Below are 23,588 nucleotides of genomic sequence, written 5' to 3'. Positions count from 1 at the left end.
CAGTTGGCCGGGCGCGGTGGCTCAAGCCTGTAATCTCAGCACTTTGGGAGGCCGAGATGGGCGGATCATGAGGTCAGAAGATCGAGACCATCCTGGCTAACACGGTGAACCCCCGTCTCTACTAAAATATACAAAAAACTAGCCGGGCAAGGTGGCAGGCACCTGTAGTCCCAGCTACTCAGGAGGCTGAGGCAGGAGAATGGCATGAACCCGGGAGGCGGAGCTTGCAGTTAGCTGAGATCTGGCCACTGCACTCCAGCCTGGGCAACAGAGCAAGGCTCTGTCTCAAAAAAAAAAAAAAAAAAAAAAAAAAGAGAGAACCAGTTTATGTTGATTAGATATTTGATGATACTAATAGATTACTGTTACTTTTTGGGTATAATAATGTATATATATATATATATATTTTTTTTTTTAGATGGAGTCTCGCTCTACTCTCCAGGCTGGAGTGCCATAGCGTGATCTCGGCTCACTGTAACCTCCGCTTCCCAGGTTCAAGCCATTCTCTTGCCTCAGCCTCCCAAGTAGCTGGGATTACAGACACGTGCGCCACCACGCCCAGCTAATTTTTGCATTTTTAGTAGAGACAAGATTTCACGATGTTGACCAGGCTGGTCTTGAATTCCTGATCCCAGGTGATCCGCCCTTCTTGGCCTCCCAAAGTGTTGGGATTACAGGTGTGAGCCACTGAGCCTGGCCTATTTTATTTCTAAACTAATTTTTATTTTATTTTATTTTTTTTAGATAGGGTCTCACTATGTTGCCCAGACTGGTCTTGAATTCCTGGGCTCAAGTGATCCTCCCGCCTCAGCCTCTCAAACTGCTGGGATTATGGGTGTGAACCACTGTGCTCAGTCAAAAATTGTATTTTAAAACATCCTCTATTTTATAGAAATACATATACAAGTATTATAAATGAAATGACATAATGTCTGGGATATACTTCAAAATATCCAAGGCAGGGGTTTGGGGTCAGCAAATGGAGGCAGAAATGTAACAAAATTGCCCATAAACTGAGTGGTAAGGTTCATTATTTTATCTTTATGTTTTTATGGTTTTCCATAATTTTTAAAAAATGATAGGAAAAAAAAAAGGTCCAGTTCATCTTTCTCCATGAAACTCTCCCTCAGGGATGGTACAGACCTTCTCGGTTTTAAATTGAGGCACGGTGCAGTGGCTCACGCCTATAATCCCAGCACTATGAGAGGCCGAGGCGGACAGATTACCTGAGGTCAGGAGTTCCGGACCAGCCTGGCCAGCATGCTGAAACTCCATTACAGGCTCTGGGAGCCTGTAATCCCAGCTGTTTGGGAGGCTGAAGCAGGAGAATCGCATGAACCCAGAAGGCAGAGGTTGCAGTGAGCCAAGATCGCACCACTGCACTCTAGCCTGGGTGACAGAGCAAGACCCTGTCTCATAAGGTAAGCTAAGCTAAGCTAAGCTAAGCTAAAAAAAATTGATAACAAACATGCAAATGCCTGGCACATAAAATGTGCTAAAAACATACATTTATTCCCATTCCTTTTTGAATATCCAGCATCTAGAACAGGCTGGCCTACAGGAAGCATGCAACATACACCCGCACGCTCACTGGCTTCCTTCTCATCCACAGCCCTTACTTTGTCTGAGTCTCCCTTAGAGACTTACAGACTGTTTTGCGCGAATTAGTCTTAACTGAGGGATGCTATGCTCATGTCCCGCAATGTTTATAGTCTCCTATCTCACTATCTCATAGTTTGCTCAATAAAACATGTACAGCATGCCCTAAATAAATAGTGATTGACAAATCAGATCAAAGGAAGATGCAGGAAAGATATTAAAATAGTCTATGGAAGAAACCAAAGATGAGATGTTATCTCCCAGGAAATGATTTACACAGTAATAAAACAACGCTTATCAAGAACTTCTTGGGCCAGGTGCAGTGGCTCATGACTGTAATCCCAGCACTTTGGGAGGCTGAGGTAGGCGGATCACTTGAGGTCAGGAGTTCAAGACCAGCCTGGCCAACATGGTGAAACCTCATCTCTACTAAAAATACAAAAATTAGCCAGGCATGGTGGCGCACACCTATAATCCCAGCTACTCTGAGGCTGAGGCAGGAGAATCACTTGAACCCAGGAGGTGGAAGTTGCAGTGAGCTGAGATCACGCAACTGCACTCCAGCCTGGGTGACAGAGCAAGACTCAGTCTCAAAAAGAAAGAAACAATTTCTCATAGACATTTTTTACACGTGACTCTTAAAAAGTACTTTCTATTATATCTATCAATCATGTTTTCAGGATCTCTATAAAAGAGTTGTGATAAAAAAAAGTTTAAGAGCCTTAACGTTAAAATTACCTAAAACTAGGTAACTTATTAAGCAAGAGGAAGAGGCAGAAGAGGAGGAGAAGGAAGATGAAGAGGAGGAGGAGAAAGAAGGAGAAGTAGTAGTAATAGCAGCAGCAGGGCCAGGCGCAGTGGCTCATGCCCATAATCCCAGTACTTTGGGAGGCCGAGGTGGGTGGATCATGAGGTCAAGGTATCGAGATCATCCTGGCCAACATGGTGAAACCCCATCGCTACTTAAAAAAAAAAAAAAAAAAAAAAAAAAAAAAATTAGCTGGGCGTGGTGGCACACTCCTGTAGTCCCAGCTACTCGGGAGGCTGAGACACGAGAATCACTTGAACCCGGGAGGCAGAGGTTAGTGAACCAAGACCACGCTACTGCACTCCGGCCTTGTGACAGAGCGAGATTGTCTCAAAAAAAAAAAAAAAAAAAAAAAAAAAATAGCAGCAGAATGCCCAAATTATCCAAACATGTTAAACCAGAGGAAAGAATGGCTAGAATATGGCCATCTGTTCTTCACAGTCATCGCAATCCTCTCTTCTTGACAAATGAAGGCTCATGGTAAAAGGTAGGATCGATTTGTGTTCTGCAGAAGACGGGGCTGAGCCACTGTCTTAACCCATCAAGATTCGTCAGGGCTGGAGTGGAGATGGTACAGGAGGGAGGATCCTGTAGGCTCTGTCTCACAGAAGAGGAGACCTGCCCGGGGTGGCGTGTGGCCATGCTCATCCCTACCTCCTCCTGCATCCCACACTCAAGCAGCATGGTCACACACGCCTCGATGGGGAAGGCGATCTCCCGGCCGCTGATGGTGAGGTGCTCCTCCAGCGGCTTCCCGAAGGAAGGCTTCTCCACCCAGGCCTCTGAGGGGAGGAGTGAGAAAGAGTCAGTCAGCTGTTCACCAAGGTCACTCATGCTGGAATCTCGCTTTCCTTTGTCGTACAGATTCTGAGATAGCCAAAGAGAAGGAGGCCCAACTGAGCCTCCGTTCTGTGGTTTTAGGGATAACAGGAGGACTAGGGCCAGGGGGCAGGGGATGGCCAGCCAACTGCGTCCAGGGCCACTGGGGTTAATGTTCTACGGTCACTCCTACACACCTCCAACTCAAGGCACCAGCTTGGAAGTAAGTCCTAAAGGCTCATCTATAGATGATCCTTTGGGCAGAGTGTAAGGGCCAACGACATACAAGGAATTCATCTCATCCGGGAAGCAGGCTTTCCAGCCCTCCCTTCTCCAGGGAAGGCCTGCACTTACCCTGTTGTGCTTTGATCTGAGGCAATACAGCCTGCAATAGTGTCAAGGACTTCCTGTGGTATTCAGCTTGCACTTCTATTAGCTGAGAAGACACAAGGCAAGCATCACCCTTAGCGAGGGGCAAGGACACAGGCTGCCATGGCAAGCAAAGCGTTTTACAGACAGGTGCTTCCGCATGGGGAAGGAGGTAGTCACCCGTTCCCTCCTCCAATCTACCTAAAATATTGAGCATGCTTCCTCTTTAGCCTCCGTAACAACAAAGTCACTACAAGTGGAAATTTGGGAAGCAGGAGAACCAGAAAGGAATAGGGGGAGCTCTTCAGAGCTGGAACGTGGCTTAGAGAGCTTGCCTTCATCACCACCCTTCCTCCTGCGGCACCCCATCCTCAGTGCAAAAGGCAACTGTAGCAAATATAAATGGAAAACGCATTTAGAAATACATTTGCTGAGCCAGGTGTGATGGCTCATGCCTGTAATCCCAGCTACTCAGGAGGCTGAGGCTGGAGGATCACTCGAGCCCAGGAATTCAAGACCAGCTTGGGCAACAGAGCAAGACCCCTTCTCTTAAAATACAAACAAATTTGTTTAAATAAATCTGAAAAATAATTGATTTATGAGATACGTACGAGTTAAATATCATTAATTTGTACACATCTTTTGTTTCTGCACAGTTAGTTTAACATATAACTGATCAGAAAACTTGTGGCTTGATGTGCAATCTTCTTCAAATACCCTGGAGGTGAGATTGCTTTGGTGAAAATGATGCAGTTCAAAGAACAAATTCCTTCAAAGTATTCTATTTTGACCATACTATTAGTTAAAAGTGGCCAACATGTTGATAAGAGCAGATGAAACTCATGAACACTAATTACTTCATTTGATTACTGAATCCTCCTATCCCTTCCCCAAAACTGGGCATGTATAAGGAAAAGAGAGGAAATTAATCTGTTTGAGGGCTTGTTGTGGAGGGTGGACACTAATATCCTTAAGTAAAATTAAAGTAAAACTAATATGAATTTTTTAAAAAATCAGAATATTGAAATAAATGGTACCCAAATGACAATTAGGCTCTCTAGTAAAGCTTGGAATGTCAATGAGGTCATGACATTCCAAGTCTAAATTGTAATGTCTAATGTCAAACTAATGTAAAACTCTAATGTCTTAGAGTTCCTAAAATTAAATATTAGCTTCATGAATACAACCAATAGAATACGCCTGAAAACATTCTACTACTTTAAAATAAACTTTCCACCAGGCACGGTGGCTCATGCCTATAATCCCAGCACTTTGGGAGGCTGAGGCGGGTAGATCATGAGGTCAGGAGTTCCAGACCAGCCTGGCCAACATAGTGAAACCCCATCTCTACTAAAAATACAAAAATTAGCCAGGCATGGTGGCATGCACCTGTAGTACCAGCTACTCTGGAGGCTGAGGCAGGAAAATCATCTGAATCCAGGAAGTGGAGGTTGTGGTGAGCTGAGATTGCAACACTGCACTCCAGCCTGGGCAACAGAATGAGACTCCATCTCAAAAAATAACAATGAAAAAAAATTAAATAAACTTTCCAAGTTGGAAGTAATGCATATCAACTCCTTTTCCGGTAGAAGCGGCTTCTCTGCATTCTGAACCACTAATGAAATATTGGAAAATTGCTAACAGCCCACAGTTGTTCCACCATACTTATCAAAGCATTTTAAACTTTGCAGAATTTCTTGTTTTTCCTCTCTTTACCTTCCCTCCTTATCATTCCTTTCCTTCCCCGATTATATATCAAGAGCTTTTAGGTCTTAGCCTTTTATTCCCAACTTGAAAGGCAGGTGAGCATAACTGATCATTTTTATTTGAACTTTTTTCTCTCTCAAAGTTTTCTAACTTGCTTTGCATTTACCCTGGTAAACAACCTGGGTCTTAATTATCTGCACCAGTTTATTCAAGTTTAGATGACTCAGATCCTGTTTCTTACTGTCTACATCACTTTGATTGGTGAGAGGTAGGCGAAGAGGCCACATCAATCATCATTTACCTATCAGTCACTGTCTTTCATAAAAATCTAGATTAAAAAAGAAAATGTGCTGGGTGAAGGAATTGCCTTCCTATCTCAAGCCCCTTGTTAGTACAGACCACAGTTTCTTAATGTCAGCCCTACTGACATTTTGGACTGGATAATTCATTGGTGTGGGGGCTGTCTTGTGCATGTAGGATATTTACAAGCATCTCTGGCCTCTGCCCTCTAAATGCCAGTAGCACCTCCCTCCACAACCGTGACAATCAAAAACGTCTCCAGATATTGCCAACTGCCCACCAGGGGAAGGAGTAAAATCAATCCTGGTTGAGAATCACTGGACTGAGTTGCAATAATCCCGAGGGATGGGATTCAGTTTTATTCTAAGGTTTTTGGAGAAATCCGTATCAGGAGCATGGCAGGATTTATTCACTAGTAAAATGGTCGAAGTTCCCACCTTTTTCTACGATGTGTTCAACTAAGGGACTCTTAATTCCATGCCCACATTCCCTTCTCCTACGAACAGCCTTTAAGCAATCTCACCTTTCTGGGCACTTACCGTTTGAAAGTAGTTTGCATAGTCAATTTCTTTGGCCACAAAACTGTACATGTCGGCTGAGAGCTGGTCCTGTGCAAGGTAAAATATACAACCAAGGTAAAACATAAACCAATGGAGAGTGGCTAATGCATATGTCAACACATCATAGGGGAAAGACTCTGAAACACTGCTTAATCTCAATTTTAATAATGCTTGATCTGTTACAAGTTTCCCATGAGCATTTCCATACTTGTCAACCATAGCTCTGAAGAATGTGTAAGCTTGAAAAGAACACCTAGGTCAGTCATTTCCCCAGAGATTTTGACATTTGGACCACAGCTAGAGTGAAAGTCAAAGTTGGTGTAGAGGACTGATGTGCAAATTAGTTCCGTCCATCTTTACAGCTTGTGCCCCTAATTCTGAAGCAAGCTCCAAGTACACATTGTGCTACTGCTCTTTTGATAATGCCATTTCTTCTATTTGATGCTTCCACTGGTCCGCTTCCCTTCATTCTCAATACTGACTCAATACTGATTGGTTGATCACAAGCATATGGGAAAGAGATGGAAATGCACCAGCTTGGAGGAAGCTTGGATAAGACAGGTGCACAGGGAAAGGATTGCTGACTCAAAACTTGGCAACATCTGGACTCATGCAATACTGCACACAAATCTAATGGTGTTATCAATCCTTCACTATATTCAGTTGTCCATGAGATTGGGTGACCCAATGCTGCACTGAAATCTGGAATGTTTTGTCCTTCAAGGAGAACAGTTTTCAGTTCTATGGAATCACTCATAGCATGGCATAATAGAAGTACATTTTGAGCGGAATGCAGACTCTGTTATTAACCGTATTTTTGAGCACGTCACTTGTCCGAACTTGCTTGCTCAAGTCATACGATCTCCAAGGTTCCTCCCTGTGCAGCCGCTCTAGGATGGCGATCCTTAGAAGAGGCACTTAGTTGAGGAGAGAAGAGTCTGTGTGTTCAGGTTGGGGCAAATATGGCAACAGCACAAGAGCGCTCACCTAGATGCTGAACCAATGAAAGCAGGTAACTATATGCTTCAGGAAGAGCCTGTTTCATGAAACCCCAAGCAATCTGCACCAACCCCATAACCCTCAGTCTCTCTAGCTGCTAATTAAGCCTATTCTCATTAAGAACACTGGGATGTGCAGGAGCAATCTGTTTCCTTTTCAGTATCTGTGACAGGCAAGCAATTGCTGAGAACATCATTCAAGAGTTCTTGTACACAAAGCAACAGAACACAGTCACAGAGTTAAAAGAGGAAATGTGTTCTCTAGAGAGCTTGAAGTACAGATTAGACAATGCTATGCTTGGTCCAGTTTCACAGAATAAAGAAAGAGTAAAGGAAATTAACATTCTAGATGCCAGGCACAATGTTACAAGGAATTCTCTTCTAACTCTCTTAGGTTAAGTATTGAATTTCCAATTTCAGATCTGTAGGTAGCAAGAGATCAAGGATCTTATCTGTTTGTCACCCACTGTCTCAAAGTGTTTAGCATAGTAGGGGCACCACAACTATTTGCTGAATGAACAGATGAAAAAAAAATTAAGGCTCAAGGATGGTAAATTTCCCAAAGAATAATAAAATGGGCTCAAAGATCACCTCAGCTCCATTTCACCAGAGGTCCCTTAAATAAATGCTTTGTAGGCTGCCAAGTTGGGAATCAACCTTGTCTGTCTTCCCTGCAGCAGCTTTGCTCAGGAGATGTCCATCACCAGCCAGCCAGCTGGAGGACAATACTTCAAGGCAGAGAAAAACAGAGTTAAGGGATACAAATGGCTCAGTAGACAGAGGAAAGGAAGGGAGGGCCTGAAGGACTAAACGTTGCATCAAATACACCTTCAACAATTTGGCATCTGTCCTTCTCTAACTGATGACCCTACAAAAATCTACATGTAGCCTCAGGAAGAAGAAAGGATTTTTAAAGGCATGATTGGACTACTGTGCTATTAAGCTAACAATATAGATTCTAAAAAAAAAAAAAAAAAAACCACACTTCAAGTAAGAAGTAAGGAAACTATAAATCAAATTCTCATTTGTCTAAATCATTAGCAAATTTTCTTTATAAAGGTAAAAAACCCTTTCATCATTAATCACCAGAATTTAATGCATTTTGAAAAATCACATTTTCCAATTTTACAACTAATCTACACTCAGAAAAATAAAAAAGTAACCAAATTAACCTGTAATCCCACTAGGCAGCTTTTTTTTTTTTTTTAATTTATAGGTAACCAAATGTCCCAGAACTGTTCATGAAATGAGTAGACTGCTCTATGGTATGAAAATGTCTTATTTATCAGATGAAACCACACTGTATTTGGATTTTCTTCATGCTGCAATGTCTTTTTTTCACTGATCTATAAATTTCTGAAATAGTTCCTACGTTTTAATCATGTGACTGTATAATGCATTTTAAGAGCTAGTAATTCAAAGCTCTAGTTAAATTCTTCCACATTAACTTCTGAAATCTTTTTTCATTCTTCGAAAAACTTACTACAATTATATCTACTTACTACAGTACTAATCAAATTAATTCTGGGAAATTCAAAGTGTTTATAATATTAACTCTTCTAATCTAGAAACAACTCTCAATTTTATAATGTCTTCTTGTCATTATATTGTCAAAGATTGTCTTCCTGTCAAATCTTGTTAGCAATATTTTACAATTCATGTGTTTGTGGTAGAATAGCTCATGATTTTATGGTAGATTTTTTTTTTTCTTTCGCCCAGGCTGGAGTGCAGTGGTGCAATCTTGGCTCACTTGCAACCTCTGCCTTCCAGGTTCAAGCGATTCTCCTGCCTCAGCCTCCTGTACTGGGACTACAGGCACGTGTCACCACGCCCAGCTAATTTTTGTATTTTTAGCAAAGACAGGGTTTCACCATGTTGGTGAGGCTAGTCTCGAACTCCTGACCTCAGGTGATCCACCCACCTCGGCCTTCCAAAATACTGGGATTACAGGCGTGAGTCACCGCACCTGGCCAATGGTAGAATTGTAAATATTCCGTTGTTTAAAAAAACCTCCAAGATATTTATAAATACTGGTCTTTTAAATAATTTTTCTTGGTGAAAAGCACATCTTGATTTTTATTGCTGACTTCCAGTTTCTGGTCCAGCATGCAGGGGGCTTTGAAGTCAGTCCTAACAGGTAAAAAGCTGAACAAACTGAAACTCAACAACTCTTAGATCTGGCAGAGAAGTGAGTTCATAGAGCAAACTGCTGCCCTAAAAATTGGAGACACAGGCAGACAAACCCAAGAATTACAACTCACTGAAACAGAAAGCTACCAGCAGAAACCTCAGCCAAAATCAGTACTGGGGCAGGAAAACCAATACTGTAATTGACTAATTGATGGAGGCCCAGCATGGACAAGTCTGAAAGTTAAATCCTCCAGGGGGACCCACTTTTACCTCCAGAAGCTCTAAGACCAGGTTCTCACAGGGAATTTCAGAGAAAAATCCTCTCCTGCTTTCAGCACTGGGAGGAAAAAAAGTAGTCATTTTGAAATATACTAGAGTACTCCATCGTTAACAAGGTCTGCCCTACAGAGAAATTATTTTACCAAAGCCTATTGGGCTTTTGAAATTGCCTAACTACCAGGAGGAAGGGAAATACTCAACTCCAACCCACTCTAACCATTCTGTCCCACCTAAGAAAGGAATAAGAATAATTAAAACAGCAACAACAACAAAATGAGAGGCACTGGTGAAATTCACCGCCCTAAGGCACAGGCTCACCAAAAGAAAGAGATCTATCACAGCACTACGAATGCTTCCCCTTCTCTCTCACCTTACCACATCTCCAAAGAACTATGTACCACTGTTTATTTTATAATACATCATGTCCGCCTTTCAACAAAAAATTACAAATACAGTAAAAGGCAAAAAACAAAGAGACTGAACAAGGAGCAGAACCTTAATTGAAATGGCCAAAATCCAAAACACTGACAACATTAAATGCAGGCACAGATGTGGAGCAACAGAACCTCTTATATATTGCTGGTGGGAATGCAGAGTATAGTCACTTTGGAAGACAGTAGGACAGTTTCTTACAAAACTAAACATACTCTCACCATATGATCCAGCAATTATGCTCTTTGGCACTTGCCCAAATGAATGGAAAACGTATGTCACACAAAAGCTTGCATGTGGACGTTTACAGCATTTTGTTCATAATTGCCCAAACTTGGCAGCCACAAAAATGTCCTTCAGTAGGCGAATGGATAAACTGTGGTATATCCAGACAATGAAATATTATTCAGGGCTAAAAAGAAATATGAGTTGTTAAGCCACGAAAAGACTTGAAGGAAACTGAAATGCATATTACTACGTGAAAGATGCCAGTCTGAAAGGCTACATACTGTAGGATTCCAGCTATATGACTTTCTGGAAAAGACAAAACCATGTAAACAATAAAAAGACCAGTGGTTGTCAAGGGTCAGCAGGGAGGAATAAATAGGAGGAGCACAGAGGATATGGGGACAATGAAATTATTCTCTAGGATACTACAATGGTGGATACAGTCGCATACATTTGTCAAAGCCCCCAGAATATACAACACTAGGAGTGAACCCCTGAGTAGACTATGAACTATGGAAGACAATGATGCGCCAATATAGGTTTATCAACTGTAACAGACTCTACCACTGTGTGTGTGATGCTGACATTGGGGGAGGCTGTGTGTGTTTATGGGGCAATAAAACACATGGGAGGCCTCTTTATATTCCACTTAATTTGGCTGCAAAATTAGAAGTGCTCTAAAAAATAAAGTTTACTGATTCAAGAAGGTTTAAAAAATCATTTCAAAGGTTAAAAAAAGTGGAAAATCTCTGTTTTTCAGAATCACAGATTTGAGACAGAGATCTTTGATGCAGGTCAATTTTATTTTTCTATGCTCTTCTGATTTGTTTTGCTTGTTTTTCAGGATCTCCTATTATCTGTACATTGGTTTTCCATTATCTTCAGCATCTGCCATCTTTTCTTTCATTCTTTTTGGCTCTCACCTTAATATTCTAGAAGAAATTCTCAAATTTTTCTCTACATCATTGGCTTACCTTTCTGCAGTGTCAATTCTGTTGTTGACTAAAATCGATTCCATACCTGTATTATTTTTCTACTTAAAAAAAAATTTCCTAATCTCATTCAATTCCCTTTCCACTTTACTTGACAATTTTATCTCACCTTTATCTATTGGTGCCTAAAATCCATATTCCCTTGATTTCTTCTTCTTTTTTTTTTTTTTTTTTTTTTTTTTTTTTTTTTTTTTTTTTTTTTTTGAGATGGAGTCTCACTCTGTTGCCCCGGCTGGAGTGCAATGTTGTGATCTCAGCTCACTGCAACCTCCACCTCCCAGGTTCAAGTGATTCTCCTTCTTTGGCCCTCCCAAGTAGCTGGGATTATAGGTATGAGCCACCACACCCAGCTAATTTTTGTATTTTTAGTAGAGATAGGGTTTCACCATGTTGCTCAGGCTGGTCTCAAACTCCTAACCTCAGGTGATCCACCTGCCTCAGCTTCCCAAAGTGCTGGGATTACAGGCGTGAGCCACCACGCCTAGCCCATATGCTCTTTAGTCGTATTTGAGGCACCAAGACATGCTGTCTGAAATTTATTGTTATCATATGTAAATACTTTTTAAAAGTGTTCTATTTTTGAGTACTTTATTATTATCGTCAACATAGAAAAATTATCTATTCAGAATTATTTTTTGACCTTAAAATGGTAAGCATCTCTTTCCTGCCCCTCCCGCCCGCTCTGATAGAATCTTCTCAGACCTAAGTTCTGTCTGATATAAATTTAGTGACTCAGATCCTGTGGGGCTGCTGCTATAGAGGATGTCTGCAGTCAACTTCAGAAATCATAATAAAAAGTTTTTGAATTTATTGAAGCTAACAGATCAGGGAACATCTTGGTGCATGATGTCTTCTGTCCTCCATGTAAGGTAAATGATCTGGCTGTGCCCAGACTCCTTGTGGTACTACTGCCTGACACGCCAAGGAAGGTCCCAGCCGTGTTTCAGGAAAATCCACACCAGTAGAAGCTCTGTCACCAGTTGGCTTCTCACTGGGTGTGGCCATGCTTGCTCATAGGTCTGCTGGGCTAGATGCTTTTGGCAGAAGGGATTCCAAGTAATGTAAATGCTTCTCAACCATTCCACAGCCTTCCAAATGAGAGAGTCGTCATGGGTTCTTCCAGGATCTCATTTACTTCCCATGACATGGCACTAATTTTAGAGTGGTAGGTTCAGACTCAAGGTTGTCTTTTAGTCTAACAATATATGTGCTCTTCAGATTATAGGGAGGAAAAAATGGGCTAGACATCTGTCTTTTTGTTGCTGTCTTTCCCAGACTCAAGTTTGATTTTCAAAAAGGAAAGATTATACATCGAAGAATAAAATGGAAAAGAAGAGATACAAACTAAAAAACAGAGACGACAAGCTAAATGAGAAAAACAGAGACATGGGTGAAGCAAGGATAAGAATTTATGTGAGGAAATATGGGAAGATAAAAGCAGGAAAGGTGATGATGGAAAGTGTCACCTTACAGTGAAAATCCTAAGACTGCAGGCAGTCTCCTGTACGAACCAAAACAAAACTGACACTGCTGTTGCCAAGTGGATTAGGTTTATAGTCACTGTCCTCTATCATTGCATCATTACTCACAGGTCCTTCTTCACTTTGTCTCCTCTTATTGAAAAATTACCAACTACTTATACTTCTTTGGATATATTGATTCAGGGGTCTTTTATAGAAAGCCTTGGGAAGAAAAGAGACAGCAGGTACCACTTGTGAAGAGTTGGGCTTGTCTTGAAATAGGGAGCAAGGCAGGGTTTGGATGAGCTTCTGAAAGAATACAGGCAGGCAGTGCTGCACCTGCAAGCCTGCCTGAGGTCTCAGTGGGTTTTGTCTTATGGAACCCACCTTGACTTGGCTTTCCTGGTGGGCTACATCTCTCTGGGTCTCAAAGATCTGGGGAGCTCTGCTTGGTCCTCAAAAAAGAGGAATCAGATTACTACTTCATTAACTTTCAGCCTACGAACTTGCACTTGGCTGATTTGCCACAATATAGGAGATCCTAAACACTTGCCTGCTGAGGAAATACAAAACCATGAAGAGATTATATTCAAGGAACCCCAGCAAGGAGACGTAGGAAGACTAAGGTAGGTATTTAAAACAGTTGGCAATCAACAAAGTAAAAATAAAAGAATCATCAGAAGAGAACTTTAACAAAACCAGCACTGAGCACTCTCAAGGAGATCAGCTCAGCACACAAATGAGACTCCCTTAAGCACAAAGCAGGGTTTCGTGAACTGGATATGATCATTTCAAAGTTCATATATTAAAATGGATGTAACAGACTAGCCAAGATAACTACAAAAAAAGGAGTCGGGGCTACCTTACTGAAGATTGTATGTGCTATGAAATCATTAGAATAGAAACTGCATACTATTGTCTCAGGAGCAGGCAAACAGATTAATGAAACATAGAGTCCAGAAATAAATTTGAGTAATTAGATAGTGAAATTTCACATCGGGGGAGGTGGCTTATTTAACAAATGATGCTGGCATAAATGACTATCCATCTGAAAAAAAAAAAAAAAAAGAAACCCCAACCTCACATCATATACAAAAATAAATTTCAGATGTATTAAAGTATATAAAACAGGTGTATAAAATGAATTTAAAACATTAACATAAAATTAAAGAAGAAAAATCACTTAAGTTTTGCATAGAAGATGCCTAAAGGGCTACCCAGGATCTTTTCCCATGCAAAGGAAATATATTATTACATTTTTAATGGCAGATGTCAACATAAAGTCAAAAGACAAATGGCAGACTGGAAAAGGTATCTGCAGCACAGCAGGCAGAAAAAAGTTTAAAACTGCTGATATATAGAGAATTTTTATAAATTGATATTTTAGAAAAACAATAGAAATACTGGGCCAATTGCCAATGCAAATAGGCAATTCAACAAATTAAGAATGTGTATAAATTCTTTTTTTACTGGACATGAAGAATGTCCAGTAAATACAACATAGTCATCGCCATTTATATTCAGGGAAATGAAGAACACAATAGTGAAGAGGTCGTTTTTCTTCCCTCATCAAATTGGCAAAAACTGAAAATAGGAGCAACATACATTAGAAGATGAAGGAAAATGTACAGTTTTATATACTGCTGGTGGAAATGTAAAATGCAATTTCCTTTTCAGAGAAGTAGACTGTCAACAGCTATGAAAATTTAAAAATGTATGCATAGACTCTGACCCAAAAATGTCACTTCTTGGAATCTATGTTATAGAAAAAAAATTACCAGGGTATAAGGATATACATATAAGTATATATTTATTGTATCATTTTTGGGAATACCAAAAAATAAAACAAAAACACACCAGTTTGAACATCCATCAATAGGAAAATAGCTAAATAAATCATGATGTGTGTGTGTGTGTGTGTGTGTGTGTGTGTGTATCCCTACTGTGGAATATCACGCAATTTATAAAAAAGACTAAGTGAGAACTACAGCTACTAACCTAGAGAGATGTTCAGGATGTGGTGTTAACTGAGAAAAGTAAATGGCAGATGACTATAAACAATATGACCGTTTTACTAAAAACAAACATATAGGCTGGGCGTGGTGGCTCATGCCTGTAATCCTAGCCCTTTGGGAGGCTGAGGTGGGCAGATCACCTGAGGTCAGGGAGTTTGTGACCAGCGTGGCCAACATGGCGAAACGCTGTCTCAACTAAAAATACAAAAATTAGCCAGGAGTGGTGGCGTGCGTCTGTAGTCCCAGCTACTCGGGAGGGTAGGGCATGAGAATTGCTTGAACCCAGGAGGCGGAGTGAGCCAAGATCGTGCCACTGTACTCCATCCTGGGTAACAGAATAAAACTCTGTCTCAAAACAAAACAAACACAAAACCAAAACAAACTTATAAATAAGTAGAAAAATGTTATCTATGACTGCGTATGATCATGAAGAAAAGTTTGGAGTATGATATAACAGGTGTTATCTAGCACTGGCTTCCTTATCTTTATAACTGTTATGGCTGCTTGGCACCTAACAAAATGCACTGTCATAACAAAGTCTTAACAAATATTGGCAGCGAGGTTTCTACCCTGTTTGGCAACAGAAAGTTTGCTGGACAGGAAGGGGGAGAATATTAGCGTCTTTCTTTATATATTTTTGGATTTTTTTAACTGATTATGCTGAAGGTGTACTACTAATCTTTGAAGAGGAAATGAATATATTTTTGGCACAATAGCAAATACAAGAAGCAAGACAGGAATGGATAAAGCTACTGAACTTTTATTCTGATCTATTTGGATATTCACATCCAGCATCCCTGCTTACCACCACCCTCTCTTGTCTGTTGAAAAAGACATTAAAAGAAAAAAGAATTCTTAACAGAGGAGCATAGATCCATGGTAGATAAAGAATACACGGTAGACTAGGCACGATGGCTCACACCTATAATCCCAGCACTTTGTGAGGTCGAGGCGGGTGGATCACCTGAGATCAGAAGTTCATGACCAGCCTGGCCAATGTAGTAAAACCCTGTCTCTACTAAAAATACAAAAAAAATTAGCCAAGCATGGTGGTGCACACCTGTAATCCCAGCTACTTGGGAGGCTAAGGCAGGAGAATTGCTTGAACCCAGGAGGCGGAAGTTGCAGTGAGCCAAGACTGTGCCAATGCCCTCCAGCACGGGCAACAAGAATGAAACTCTGCCTCCAAAAAAAAAAAAAGAGAAAAGAATAAAAAAAAGGAATACACAGTAAAAATGAAATTGGAAGGAGAGAAGAATTATGCTCTAGGAATACCACACATGCCAGATATTTGGCATTTATGCAGGAGTTCAAGTAACAAATCAGCTGCACTCACAAAAAATCTTGCATGTGAAGTACTAGTCTTACTTTGCTTGGTTCCATAGTACTGTTGGCTGGGAGATAGTGAATTCTTGAAAAATCTTTCCATGTTTCTAATTCTAGAGAGAAATTCTCTCTGATTCTGAATGTCACCTGAATGCAAGGTCAAAGCCACTTGCACAGGGTGGCTGTAAGAGAAAAAGCCAAAGGACAAGCTAAGACTAGACAGAGCCATGAAGAACAGAGATGTCCACAGGCAAATTGGTGATTCTCCTTCAAAACTGGATGTGATTAAGACAGGTTCCCAGAATAGTTACAGAAATGTGATGTTTTTGTTCCTTGGGTCTAAATAGAGTTTTGGTTTCCTTGGAAACCCAAGCTGACATATAGGCAGGTAAAGAGATGTACATATACGCAGAGCATCATGAACAGTCTATTGCTAATTAAGTCCTATAAAATATTTGCAAGTAAAGGAGATGGGAAACATCTGAATGAGTATAACAAAGGACATCATTACGCGAGTACAGAGTTGCAGTTTTCAGAACGATGTCCTCTCTCTTAACAAGTGGGAAGTTTTCCTTGCTGTGACTCTCTTCATGGCTAGCATTTCGACTTCATAGATAAATGTCTTCCAGGAGGCACAGGATGGATAAAGTGACTCAGGAAATATCAAAAGGCAGCCAAAAAGGAAATAAAGTATCAACAGTGAGTCAAGGCTCATCTATGGTCAAATTCTTAACTGTCCTTCGTTACCCAGAATTTATTCTTTGGGACTCAGATGATTTACAAAAGCTTCACACAGAAATACAGGTCCTTTCTCTTTGCCTAGCATGCAGGACCACCAGTGATAATTGAATGCTGCCTCCCTGTCTAGGTCACCATCAAAGCCCCAACTCCTTGGGTTCATCCTGGACTCCTTGGAGATGCTAGCCGGGTGGGCTTGGGGACATTCAGTTCAACTAGAGGCTCACTGGCAGAGTTTTAAGAGAACTCCAGCGAACAAAAAGGAAATCCCTGAGGGCTCCCCAGCCTGTCCCTGTAGAGAGGAGCAAAGAGGGCAGGTACCCTGCAAATCTCCACTCTGTTGGCAGCCTCTTCCATTTCTTCCCTGAGGGCATCAGCCTTGGCACCCGCAGGCTGTAAGCTGCTGGACAAACCTGAAGACTTGGAAGTCTGCTGCCACCTGATGGAAAATAGGAGAAAAAGAGATGTGAGACAGGTAGAGCCCTGGGGATCCCACGGGAGCACTGAGAAAACGCCTGGTTACAAATAATCACCCAGGGAACTACACACCCTCACTTGAAAAGGGAGGTCATGAAAAGGTACCAAGTACTAGGCAAGGAGACAGTAGGCCCACATTTCCATGTGTCAACTGCTGACTGAAGCTGAGAACCTGCGCCCCTTCAGACAGGACAAGCATCCCCCGGTTTGTCACCATTTTCTCTATTGTCTTCCAAACACTAAAGCCAAATGACAATCACTACTGCTGTCTTTTTAAAAAACTTAATGTGATTTTTAATGGATAAATCATAATCATATACATTGATGGGTACAATGTGATGTGTTGGGATATATGTACACATGTACGCACACACACCGTATGGAATGATTAAATCAAGTAGTTAACATAGCCATCACCTCACTCATGATTTTCTGTGGTGACACATCTGAAGTTTAATCAGGGTGATTATAGTAATATACTGTATATTATATATTTCAAAATAACTATCACTGCCCTTTAAGCACGGTCTCTATCATTGGTTTAAGTCCCCTGCCTATCCTGTGGGAATTTGAGAATGGAAATCTTCTCCTTCCTGGCTGAAGCCAGGGACATACGCTAAGTGAGAAGACATGCCGGTAAGATTAAAAACAAATCTGATAGCAAAAATCTCCACTGGTAAGCCCAAAACAATTTTTGTGGCAACATTTAGATTCCTCATGAGTATTTTCTTAAAAATTGGGCCTTCTGACGAAGCTACTCAGAAAACTTTAGGGGGAAATACAAATATTTCTGGCTGCTGTGGTATCGGTAGGGAATTACCAAAAGCAGGCCCTAAAAGATGGTTCCAATTATGCTAGATAGTAGTAGCTGAATTAGGTCTCAGCAGTGGGTTCCTCTCCTGAGTCTGTAAACTCAATGGGTTAATATAGAGGCCAGCAAGTTAAAAAATAAAATAAAATAAATCAAATGGGCCATTATCTTAAAAACTAGTCTGCACAATCCTCTATTTCCTACTTGTAATAGAGACAGGAAATATAAAACTATTTCTCAGCTCTAAGAAAAACAATCCTGTAATCAGGAGGACAAACAGCAGCCAAGGCTGGCTTCAGTCTTGGGAAGTCAGGAGGGAGCAGGGGAAGCTGGGAACTTGGTAGGAGGGATCCTGCCTTGTCTAAGCGAGGGTAGCTGTTCTCGAGCTCCAGCTGATGGAGCAGAGGTGGGCAGGAAGCTGGGCCGTGGGTTGCCAGATGTTTCAACTGACTAGAGAAGGAGCAAATTGTCATGCGAACTCTCCCAGTGAAGCGTGGCAACAAATAATTTCTTTTAAAAACCATGCAGGCCAATAGCCTACAGACCAAACAAGACAGAATCTATCTGGATTTCAGACCATCAGTCTGCAGCCTCTGATGCGGGGGCAGAAAGTGGAACGTCATTCTCATGTCAAGAGTCGAGAATCTAATCGTTTAGTATTTTCTCTACTCCACTATTCTTTTCTCTTTTGCTATCTGCAGGAAAAACAGAAGACTGCAAGGCTCTATAATACAAGAAAGGGAAACTAAAAGTCTCTTTGCTGTCAGGAAAAAGGAGCAAAAATGAGGATCCTGTGTCACTTAAAGAATGCAATCATGGGAAAATTACTTTAAAAACGTATTGAGACATCAAGCTGGCTTGACGTTCCAGAGATGAACACATGTTCTCCGAAAGATTCCTGATTCCAAGATAAGAATTCAGGGCAAACCAGAAAGGAAATAGTCTACCGAAAGATGTTTCAACATCTAAATTGAAAAAAAAATAACAGATCAAGATAAATAAGAAATCCTGGGGAATTTTTTCTTATAAAGGTTTATCCTATACAAGTGATATATTCAATTAACACTTTCACAGTTGAATCATTTCAAATAAAGTATGAAAGTGTTGTGGAGTTTTGGAAAATAAAATATGAGATGACATGGCTGTAATTTATATCTCAGACAATAACTATAACACAATGGTAGATTATGGAATTAAGTTATAACCACCATCTGACTCATGTTACCTGAAGAAAAAATAACTAACCAATATGTAAGTATTAAAAATATATATAAAGTAACTACAAACACTAAGTAGATTTCTATGGCTTTGTAACTCAGGATTAAATTTTTTAAAAAACAGAATCATACTAAATATATGTATGTTAAAATGAAGACATTTTCCCAAGTTCTTTCTTTTCTTTTTATTCTCATTTATTTTTTCCTCCAAATTTTATCCTGTAGTCAATATTTTGATACTTTAAAAACATACACCTTTCCCCTTTTTATAAGAAATTTTATTTACAATTAACAACATGTGAGATATATATATATATATATATGTAATTTTTTTTCATACCAAGTCTCGCTCTGTCACCCAGGCTGGAGTGCAGTGGCGTGCGATCTTGGCTCACTGCAATCTCCACCTCCTGGGTTCAAGCGATTCTCCTGCCTCAGCCTCCCGAGTAGCCGGGATTACAGGCACACGCCACCATGCCCAGCTAATTTTTGTATTTTTAGTAGAGACAGGGTTTTGCCATGCTGGTCAGGTTGGTCTTGAACTGCTGACCTTAGTTCATCCACCCTCATTCGCCTCCCAAAGTGGTGGGTTTACAGACGTGAGCCACCGTGCCCAGTCTATTTTGATATTTTAAAACAGTGACAAGATGTCCAAAATATGTTCTCTTTGTGGAACACAAATAGCAAACAAAATACCAAGGTAAACTCTTGCCGTGTGAACGGACGAGTTTTGTACAGATACTCACGTTGGGAAAGGTGACATGAATTTTGTACAGATACTCACGTTGGGAAAGGTGACATGAATTTTGTACAGATACTCACGTTGGGAAAGGTGACATGAGTTTTGTACAGATACTCACGTTGGGAAAGGTGACATGAGTTTTGTACAGATACTCACGTTGGGAAAGGTGACATGAGTTTTGTACAGATACTCACGTTGGGAAAGGTGACATGAGTTTTGTACAGATACTCACGTTGGGAAAGGTGACATGAGTTTTGTACAGATACTCACGTTGGGAAAGGTGACATGAGTTTTGTACAGATACTCACGTTGGGAAAGGTGACATGAGTTTTGTACAGATACTCACGTTGGGAAAGGTGACATGAGTTTTGTACAGATACTCACGTTGGGAAAGGTGACATGAGTTTTGTACAGATACTCACGTTGGGAAAGGTGACATGAGTTTTGTACAGATACTCACGTTGGGAAAGGTGACATGAGTTTTGTACAGATACTCACGTTGGGAAAGGTGACATGAGTTTTGTACAGATACTCACGTTGGGAAAGGTGACATGAGTTTTGTACAGATACTCACGTTGGGAAAGGTGACATGAGTTTTGTACAGATACTCACGTTGGGAAAGGTGACATGAGTTTGTACAGATACTCACGTTGGGAAAGGTGACATGAGTTTTGTACAGATACTCACGTTGGGAAAGGTGACATGAGTTTTGTACAGATACTCACGTTGGGAAAGGTGACATGAGTTTTGTACAGATACTCACGTTGGGAAAGGTGACATGAGTTTTGTACAGATACTCACGTTGGGAAAGGTGACATGAATTTTGTACAGATACTCATGTTGGGAAAGGTGACATGAATTTTGTACAGATACTCATGTTGGGAAAAGTTTGTACAGATAGTCATTTTAGGAAAAGTGACATGAATTATGAATTTCAAGGTTTGGGAGTGTTTTCAGACCTCTGTTCTACACATAAACTCAAGAGCTGGACTGCTCTGTCAGAGGAGAAACAGGGACACTAGACATCGTACAAGGAAACTTTGAGCTTTGAAAGTTGAAGAGCACAAGGATCATTTCTTCTCGCCAAAGTAGCTGATGTGCCGCCATCCTTCTCTGGGGAAAGAGGACTGTGACTGTTCGATCTGGGGGAGATGAAGATGGGACACAAGCTTTAATGAAGGCTTGGGAGAGATGAGAGAGAAGGGTGAGGAAGAAGGGTTTAAAATTTCAGGTACCAGGAATATCTAAAGAAGGCAAATGCAGGTCGGTTGAGGACAACAGAACGTCCAGAAGAAGACTTTTAAAAGGCAGACAGGAGAGTGTCTTCAGTGGAGCATTCACTGTTCCTTCTGTCTAGTCTTGCCCCTTCCTCTGCCATGGGCATCCCCTACTTTTTAAGTTCCTGCTTCCACTCCTGCACTAATGTGTGGGCGAAAAGGGGACTGCCAGGTTCTGCATGACCCAGGCAGTGAGTGGCCCAGGTGAGGGCCTCTGATCCAAGTCAAGCCTGTGCCATCCTTCCTCACATTGACCCAACTGATGAGTCATGGAAGTGGACATATGAGCAAAGTCCAGACAAATGGAGCCTCTCTTCAGCACTTTCAGAATTGGGGCAAAAGGAAGAGGGCTCACAGCGGGGAGACATGAGCCCATGTGACATCCAGTGACCTTGAAGAAATCGGATGTGAGAAAAAGTTGCCTGTATGGGGAGGGGTGAGAGATGAGGAATGAGTTTTGATGGCCATCGAGACTCCTCTGCCAGTTCTAAAGAGACTTCACACTGCCCCGCCTCCAGAATTCCACTTCTTAATTCCATAGGCTGCAGTTTCCACTCCAAAACCCTCCTGTCTTACACTAGTTCACTCGCTTCCAAAGAAGGTAGGGCTTCCACAACAAAGTACCACAGACTGGGTGGCTTAAACAACAGAGGCTTATTTTCTCAGAATTCTGGAGGCTGGACATCCAAGATCAAGACAGAGGCTGGAGACCTCTCTCTGTGACTTGCAGATGGCTGCTGTTTCTGTCCTCACACAGCTTTCCTCTGAGTGTGTGAAGAGAGAGAGCACTCTTTCTCCCTATGAGGCCACCAATCCTAGTGAAACAGGGGCCCATTCTTATGACCTCATTTAACCTTAATAAGGTTCTCCTAAAGAACCTATCTCCAGATACAGTCACATTGGGTGTTAGGGCTTCAACATACAAACTTTGGGGAGATACTATTTAGTCCACAGGGCCCAGAGGCAGCTGGTTCGGCAGAAATGGAAAGTGTATGTGTCCTGGGCTCAGGAGGGTTAACCTTGAGCTACATGACCAGAAAAATGTCAGGCTGACTTTGGAGAAAAATTAGACTCCTTCTTTAAGCACTGCTAAACCAAAGCTATCAAAAAAAAAGAAAAAAAGAAATTTGTGTATCATTCAATTCAATTCACAACCTTTAATTCAGCTTAAAACTTCCTGTAAGCATTAGTTTCTCTGAGAATATTGAGGTCTGTATCATTGGCTTTTGAAGGAGACAAGCCAAATTTACTTCAATAGTGATAAACAGACACATCTTATTGGGATCTAATTAAACATTGGAGAAATGAGTGGGATTTGAGAGTATCCACCAGAATTGTGGCAGAAATTAAAGATCCAGCCATGGGACTATTGTTCAACATGTGCTGATAATATATACAAAGTTACTTCCTGTCTTGAAAGGCTGTATGTGGAATTCACTGTTGTAGTTCTGCAGACCGTACTTCACGAAGGACAGAACAATATGAAAGAAATCTTTGGTAAACAGAAGTAGGATGTTGCAAGGATGAGAAGCTAGCCTGTGTCATTGGCTTTATGAAGAAATGCGGGGAGTGGCGGGCGGGGAGCATTAAGAACCCAGCTGTTCCAGAAGAGGAGCTGGTGATCCCTGCTGTTCAATACCACAGCATTTGATCTTGCTCTCATTGCTATATATCTTGGGATGCAGCCCTCATATTGGCTAAGAGTGAGGAGTTAGGGAAAATGGCAGAAAGTTGTGTTGGATTGGCTTCTTTTTTTTTTTTTTTTTTTTTTTTTTTTTAAGATGGAGTCTCGCTCTATCCCCCAGGCTGGAGTGCAGTGGCGTGATCTCGGCTCACTGCAAGCTCCGCCTTCTGGGTTCACGCCATTCACCTGCCTCAGCCTCCTGAGTAGCTGGGACTACAGGCGCCCGCCACCACGCCCGGCTAATTTTTTGTAATTTTTTTAGTAGAGACGGGGTTTCACTGTGTTAGCCAGGATGGTCTTGATCTCCTGACCTTGTGATCCGCCTGCCTCAGCCTCCCAAAGTGCTGGGATTACAGGCTTGAGCCACCGTGCCCGGCCGGGTTGACTTCTTATGGCTTTCAGCAAGGTCCTACAAGACAGATAGACTCAGGCTAGAAATGCCCAGTCTGAGAGTAAAGTGGAAACAAAGAGCATAACTTTGCTAAAAATTCCCTTTTCATCCTGTAGCCTATAACTTATACTGATGGGGAATCTCTAACTTGAGGCCCTGAGTTAGATCTCCTGCCACAGTTACCAAAGCAGAGACCTGAAGGGGAAATCAACTGAGTTTTCAAGGGGAC

The 23,588-nt window shown here is 41.3% G+C and overlaps 1 protein-coding gene across 4 annotated transcripts in view; it reads right to left on the bottom strand.

Moving 5' to 3' along the window:
- Positions 1-23,588, bottom strand: part of ARHGAP44 (Rho GTPase activating protein 44) — a 206,734-nt gene that overhangs the window by 46,451 nt on the left and 136,695 nt on the right. For 2 of the 4 annotated variants that reach the window (XM_030922911.1, XM_030922910.1), the window contains exons 7-10: positions 17,082-17,199; positions 6,142-6,210; positions 3,581-3,662; positions 3,062-3,189 (exon numbers count right to left, since the gene is read on the bottom strand). In XM_030922911.1, coding sequence (XP_030778771.1) covers positions 3,062-3,189; positions 3,581-3,662; positions 6,142-6,210; positions 17,082-17,199 — 397 coding nt within the window. The remainder of the gene's footprint in view (positions 1-3,061; positions 3,190-3,580; positions 3,663-6,141; positions 6,211-17,081; positions 17,200-23,588) is intronic. The other 2 variants (XM_030922913.1, XM_030922912.1) reach the window with 1 other exon arrangement.

This window comes from Rhinopithecus roxellana, chromosome 19, assembly GCF_007565055.1.
Source record: "Rhinopithecus roxellana isolate Shanxi Qingling chromosome 19, ASM756505v1, whole genome shotgun sequence".
Classification (NCBI taxonomy): domain Eukaryota; kingdom Metazoa; phylum Chordata; class Mammalia; order Primates; family Cercopithecidae; genus Rhinopithecus; species Rhinopithecus roxellana.
The sequence above is the reverse complement of the archived record's forward strand: the minus strand, read 5'-3'. Positions and strand labels throughout refer to the sequence as shown.